At 40.4% G+C, this 7,179-nt stretch overlaps 1 protein-coding gene across 1 annotated transcript in view; it reads left to right on the top strand.

Moving 5' to 3' along the window:
* Window positions 1-526: 526 nt before the first annotated feature.
* lmbr1 (limb development membrane protein 1) overlaps window positions 527-7,179 on the top strand; it is a 43,902-nt gene continuing 37,249 nt past the window's right edge. Inside the window, exons 1-2 of the mRNA XM_036520762.1 lie at window positions 527-753; window positions 6,086-6,158. Coding sequence (XP_036376655.1) covers window positions 691-753; window positions 6,086-6,158 — 136 coding nt within the window. The 5' untranslated portion in view covers window positions 527-690. The remainder of the gene's footprint in view (window positions 754-6,085; window positions 6,159-7,179) is intronic.

The following is a 7,179-nucleotide window of genomic DNA, read 5'->3' as shown; positions in this document are numbered from 1 at the left end:
ATGAGACATTAATTCTATATTTATTGTCTTTTCCTCATCCTTGCTTTGCGGTCGTGGTGAGCTGATTACTGAATGTAACCAGCTCATTTATTATAATAAATATCAGTACTTTGAAGGGGACATGCCTATGCTACAAGATCAGTAAATGTCACACTTTGTTTTAACTAAGGAAATACAGTTGCGTAAGTGGATTTATTTTTGAATCTCATCAGCATACACACACGCACACACAGTAATTTCGAAATGTTCCCATTGAAGAACGCTTCGATTTCCTCAATGTATTCGTTCAGTACCCCGTTTAAAATATATGTTCTCACAAAACATGGAATCCTTTCCCCTGTTCCCCTCCGATGATCAGAAAATCCCCGTACTTTTTGAATCTCTACACAAACTGTTGGAGCACTGATCATAGACCAGCAATCTTCCCGCTGGCCGAGTCGCGTCATGTGTCGCACGATTATGACCGTTATTATTTCGCAACGTTCCGAGTCGAGGAATGATGAAGTCATTTATTTTGAGGCGTTTTTATGGCGTCAAGCAAATTTGAAGTCTCGGTCTTATGACTCATTTGAGAAAGGGCCGTACTCTTAACTATGAATTTGTTTTTCTAACGTGTTTGGGGTTCATTTTCATGCATGACAGCAGTGCGACGTTGTAAGCGGTAGATGCGGCGCCTGTGCAATATGAAGAATGGACGAAGACGATGTGACTATCAGAGAACAGAATTTTCACAGCCAAGTTCGAGAGTACATCGTGAGTACATGTTAGCTAAAGAGCTAACATTAGCTAGCTAATTAGCTGCATAGCCCGTGCAACACAGCAACCTGCCTGTCTTGATAGCTGCACAACATAATATTGTGTGTAATTTAAAATTAAATTTGAAATGCACGCAGTGGGTGCACTTTTCCCGTGGCCAGCACAGAGAGCTAAGAACACTTATTGCTATGAATGCTTTTTCCAGCAAAAGTGTTTGCGAAGTATGCAGTTTCCTGTCGCGGTATCGCCCCATTTCTTCTGGATCTCATGTCCTGGCTGGACTTTATCTGTCGCTAGGTGTGATAGCTAGCTATCTGACCAATATGAATATGGACACTTCACGTTATCTTTCTCACTAGCTGTTTTTAGTCGCTAGCTACATTGCTAAGTAGCTAGCTAGCTTACTTTATCTTAACATTACATGTTGGTGCAGCTAGCTGCTTATAATTATGATATTAAAGGAAAACACCGTGGTCGTTATATTTCAGCAGTAACATTAATTGTTTGGTTATCTACCTGACATTTGTCTGCTATAATGCCTCGACAAATGACTTAGCTAGTAGCTTGCTGTGTGCCCGCGGTCGTTAAGAATAAGCAAGCAAAAACATTTCACAACATGCATGACTGGACGATATCCATTTGGGGAACCCAATAGCTGTAGAGTTTGAATGGCAATATTGGACCATATGTTGATCATTACTAAAATATTTCCACATCTCCAAATGACTTTTGGATATACTGCTAATTTATTATCGGATATATTTATACGTTTTATGATAGAGGCTCAAACCACATTACTCAAAACACGCTTATACACAAATACAAAATTAAATGCATGACATAATGTCCGAGGTCTTTCAACAGTAGGCTAGTACAGCTCAGTAATGGAGCTGGCATTGTTATTACGTGGTGAGTTCCCTTACATTTGCAACGAAGGCTAATCTCGTCTAGTGCAGGTCATAACTAAAGCGTTTGCTATGTCAGTATACATCACTGAAGAACCTAGCTGTTTTTGAGACATTACTGATGAATAAGACTCATTATGATTGGTTGATCAGAATGTCTGACAAGTGTCTGCTCAGCTCAAACAGGGAGTATCAGGTGTACGTGTCTTTCCACGTGATGGGCTGCACACCACCCGCAAGATTCCTGTAATAGTCTGCAGTGATAGCTTGTTTACTGTTGTTGCTGCTATCGCATAACATACACCCCATAATGTGTTGTACATATGTGTAAGGTGTGTCAAGTTGAGGTGAGTGTCTTCCCTCTTTGAGTGATGCCATGTTAATGTCACGCAGCCCGTCCATCCGGCACCAGCACTTACTGCAAAATGAAAGTATTGGTCAGCACTCCTTGTGCACCAAAATAACATCAGCAGAAGGCTTGATGAATGTAGGCTCCAAAACGTCTTAAATGTTGTTACTGAGTAGGTTCAGCTACAGATGTAACCTCAGTGATCTGCTAAGACAGCAGTCAGTTGTGAATCCCTCCAGACTCTGTGGTTTTATTGTTGTGTTATTGGAGATGCGGTGCCTACAGTTACTTTTTATAACATGTTCTTTGCTGTCGTCACATTGTTTAGTCCTTTAGTAAGAACAGCACTGTTACCATTTGGTCTTGTATACTTACTCCAATCTTATTAAGTCTCTTAATGTGTAAATGAGATTTTACCCTATGGTGTTTTACGTGCGTGCCCATTTGTGTGGATGGGGATAATTAATTTAACTGAATGTTTGCATGTGAATCTCATTCAATTCTGTATAATAATGTGTCCAGAATTAGGAACAATTCCTGCATAAAGCACAAATAGACACACACAAACTGTCATAAACAAACAGCACAGTATAGACATACTTATATTTAAAGGTTTGTGACTCTCCTTAAACTAAATTGAGCTGCTTTCATTTTTCATGACAAGAGTCTTGAAAGTGGTTTGCCACTGTTAAACTGACTATCAGCGATGGTCACTGCTCACACCAGCTTCCAGTGTTTCTAAATTGCAGCCAAAATGTGTCTGTGTTGCATCTATGTTGAAAATTCATCCTTAGTCTCACAACTGCAGAGGGTTTTAGGTATGAAAGTGTTTTCGATCTTTTGGAGCATATTTTATTACGCCCAAAGGCACTCTGTGCTCCTGCTACACTATGGGAACATGAACTTTTTCTTATAAACATATGGATTAAAACTGGTAGATCATGAAGTAACTACGCAAGGGACAGATAAAACTCTATATTGGGACTTTGTTTTGACCCATCAAGAGGTAAAGAGGGTCAGTCCATTGTTGTGACATTGTTATTTAGCAAGCTTTACCCGCAATGCCTAGTATGATGAGTGCAGCAAACTCATGACGTAAGGGTAAGGTGCAGGGGCTTGTATAAAGATGCACTTAATAACTGTCAGAAAAAGTAAATACAGAAAACCTGTATTAGCTCTGTGATTGGCAAAACCAAACAGCCTTTTGATGCTAAAAGCTAGTAATGTGGCATTTTGCACCATCTTTCCTTTCATGATCACACATGAGCAAGCCCCCTCGTTCACTAAAAAGAATTACAGTGCTGATGTTGTGCTTTTCATTCAGCAAAATTGGGAAATCTATTAAGATTGTTTTGATGTCAAGATTGCTAGAGAGAAACAGGTTGAAACTAAATACCCTGGCAATCTCTTTGTTTGAGATATGGGGAAAACGGGTTTTCTTCTTTGCCATAAGATATGATGGATATGAATCATCTCTTAATTTGGAATTATTTACATTGATGGAATTTTATATTTTATATGTCACTAATGGCACTAATTACCAACAAGCCCAGGAAGCAGCAAATGCGCCCCCCCCCCCCCCCCATGTAACAGAAAGCACTGATCTTGTTGTTATATGAGTACACTTGAGCAGGCACAGATCATCCGGATCATTTAAAGGTCATTATATGTATGCAGCTTTCTGTCTTGGTAACATAGATACAGTTCTTTGTGACTTTGTTTTAAGTGATTGGACAGTAATATAAACAGAGAGCATATTCATGTATTATAAAGGTGGCAGGCCTGTCTTTTTTTCCTTCAGTGGATTTCCCCTCCAGCAGTATAATGTATCCTTCTCACTTAAAAGGAAAAAGTGCTCACTTTGATGCTCAATTTCAGCGGGCAGTTGGCTGGAAAATGGGAGTCCAAAAATGCAGTTTAATATAGTGCAGGAAAAAAAAAACAACGATAGTAACACATTTTGCATAGTAACACATTTTGCATTTGAAGTGGACTGGGTGTGAAGTAAACTCTCTGATGTCTCTGTCTTTTAACTCATTATCTCACTCCAGACTCCCCTTCAAACCCTGTAACACTTCTCTTATCAGCTCCACACACAGGTCACTATGTATTCTCCCCACCCAAGAATTCTGCAAGTTACCTCACCTGCACTGTAGTTTCCTGGCCTGAGCAAAAAGCTTTGTTCAGGTTTGGGCTATATGTCTATGTTTGATTTCTGTGATATGGTCTTTGTGTACAGGTGGGGGTGACTGTACTGGGCTTACTCTTGCTGCTTATGCAAGCTTTTTAAATCACCTATGCAAACGTGTGCTCCATCCATAGCCATGAAGGGAGTGAACTCATCAGTGTTGATGATAGAATTACAATGTATACCTCACTGCTCAGTGGATGTTGCTTACCTTTGGGAAGAACATAATTTGGTTAGATAACAAGGGTGAAATGTTTGATTACCTAACTGTCTCCTTCCCCGTGCTGTGTTCACTTGGTGGAATGTGTCTGCCGGTGGTGCTAACATTAGCTCTCCGCCCAAGGAGGGAAGTTTGTGTTATTTCTGTCTATAGGCTACTGTGGATAGAGGCTCTTGTTGGAAATGTCACCAGCTAATAATTGTCCGTTCCTAATTAGCAGTGTCACAGTTGACTGACTTCACAGTGTACCTCAATATTAAACTGGCTAATTATGAAACAGGAAAACAATCCTGTATCTTGCCATATCCGCTAATGGTATACCATGGTATTTTTAAAAATGTGTCTTTCTTTTAACAGTTTAGTTATGTGGATATATTATTAATATAAGGTCAATTATATAGTCAAAAAACGTGATATTCGTAGCCTGTTATAGCTAGTAATAAGTTTTGGCTGGATAAATTTCTTGGTAAAGCTGGCACAGGAGACCCAGGGCATTTGCGGATTTGCAGTTTCCATTATTTGCGCCAGGGAGCAGTTCACGGCTTCATTGTCTGGCCCGAGGCTGCAGTGTACCGTGCTTGTCTACGTCTGCTTGTATTTATTTTACATGCCTTCATCACATTTCTGTACAATTGTACATATTAATGACATATTGATTATTGCGTACTATTTACACTAAAATTGTGTTTGTTTTTGTGTTGGGAAGAAATCACTGTTTGCGCTGCTAACGCTGTCCTCGCTCCAAATGTAAATTAATGTGAGGTTCCGTTTGCGGGCTGTAAGCTTCAGCTGTCTGTGTGTCCCGCTGTCAGGTTCTGTTTGCGGATGTTCTGTCCTGTTCCCTTGGTTGGCTTACAAAACTAAGCCCTGTTTTGAAAAGCTGCCTAGAAGGCTTACTTTATACATCAGGTGTCCGCGGTCAAATTCAAAGTCTGTGACCTTTGAGTAACATCGTTGGCGGGGACAGCGCTCTGGCTGTTTATAGTGGACGTGTGGCAGCAGTTGGTTCATGTTTGACCTGCTTTTTTAAGGTTGGTTTTTGGCAATTTTTAACTTTTGTTGGCAGTGTCTAATTTTTTTTTTTCATCCTGGAAGATTATTTTACCCACGGTGTTTGCAGTTATTCTCATTTAGGTACCCCGTCTGTCTCTAAAAAAAGTATATATTGCAGATTATAGTGCAATATCCCATAATAGTATGTGTAAAGATTTAGCCAAAGGGGTGCTAAAAATGTTTATATTGTGTAAAATGGACCACTGGAATTACAGTCTGTGTTTCTGCCCAGAACTCAACCAGTCAGAGTTTAGGAGCAGACAGGGGCGTGGCCTCCGTCTGTCAGCACTGTTTGCTACAGTCTGAAACCTGACCTGCACCGCATGATCAGGGATCCATCGATCATGAGTGTCCCACTAGAAATGCCACACGTTATTAAGGACACATGAAGTATCAATGCAGTACAGTTTAACTCCCACTGAATAATATCATGCTAAACAGGGGCTCCTAAGACCTTTGGCACAACAACCTCTGTTTAGGCTTGCACTGATCACATTAAATGAATTGTCACTGCATATCCCTCAATAGATTAAAAAGTGGTTAAGATATAGCTGGTTGGATGTTTTCCACTTATGGTATATTAACATTGTCTTTGAAATGTTCTTTGTTTGCAGATTTGTTTCCTTCTGTTTGCAGTCCTTTACATTGTGTCATACTTCATCATCACTAGATACAAGAGGAAAACTGGTAAGTACCGGACACATGGATCTCTACAGTCAGTGTTACTGAAACCAGGTAGATAAATGTTGAAGCCTGGCAACACCTTTGAACAAAGACAGTTACTATTTTATGTGCAATGTTATATACCGGAAGCTGAAATATTTTCTCTGCAAATAAAGGGGGATTTCTGGGTTATGTTAACTAATACATAGCATATGCTACAGTACATTTTCAACATGGGCTTTGCTGTATAGGCCAGGGCAGCAAGGCTCAACACTGCCTACACTGTTTTGCTTTTGAGCCATGTGAGCTAGCACTGTGTCGGGACCGTAATTCAGATTTTTCACTACTTCTGGAAAGCTGTTTTGCCCATTTACTTAGTATTAGCCTACACCATTATCGCTGTACCTTTCTCATTCTGTTTGCAAATTAATCAGTCTTCTGCTGCTCCCAGCCTAAAGGTGCAAAACACCGCTCCGCAATCCGAGAATTTATGAAGCTGACATAGAGTACAAGGACTTTCACATAAGCGGTGGGGCAGTTTGACAAGATTGACACCTCGTTAAGAATCCAGCAGGGTCCCATTTCTGCTCTCTAGACCTTCCAGTGTAGGCCTCTCGCAGGGATCTCAGTGGAGCTGTTATTTGGAGGGTGTGTTGTAGTGCAGCTGTTAGAGTTCTGCACTCTGCCCGTGGGCTGTTGGTTCATTTCCCAGGGACATTGCTACACATATGAGTGAGGAATGTAAGTTCCAGCTGTGCTGGTGTTTACATAGTTTTTAAGTTGAAGCTGGTTCTCCGCAAAGGAAGATGACAACAGTGATGGTGTTGCTTATGATAATATTCATGCTAAAAGCTGGACAAGCTAAGGGACAGGGCCTGTTTTAGCTCTAAATGATGGGAAAAATGAATTAGGAATGATCATAGTTCTTCCTTGATGTGATGTCACTGGTTTTATGCTTTTGGATTTTCCTTTTGAATAATTGCATTTGTTGCACAGTGGTCTTGTCAGTGTTACCCAACTGAAAGTTGATTTTGACAGGCCCAAC

Source organism: Megalops cyprinoides, chromosome 2 (genome assembly GCF_013368585.1).
Source record: "Megalops cyprinoides isolate fMegCyp1 chromosome 2, fMegCyp1.pri, whole genome shotgun sequence".
Taxonomy (NCBI): Eukaryota; Metazoa; Chordata; class Actinopteri; order Elopiformes; family Megalopidae; genus Megalops; species Megalops cyprinoides.
Note: the sequence above shows the minus strand (reverse complement) of the source record. Positions and strands in the feature narration are given on the sequence as shown.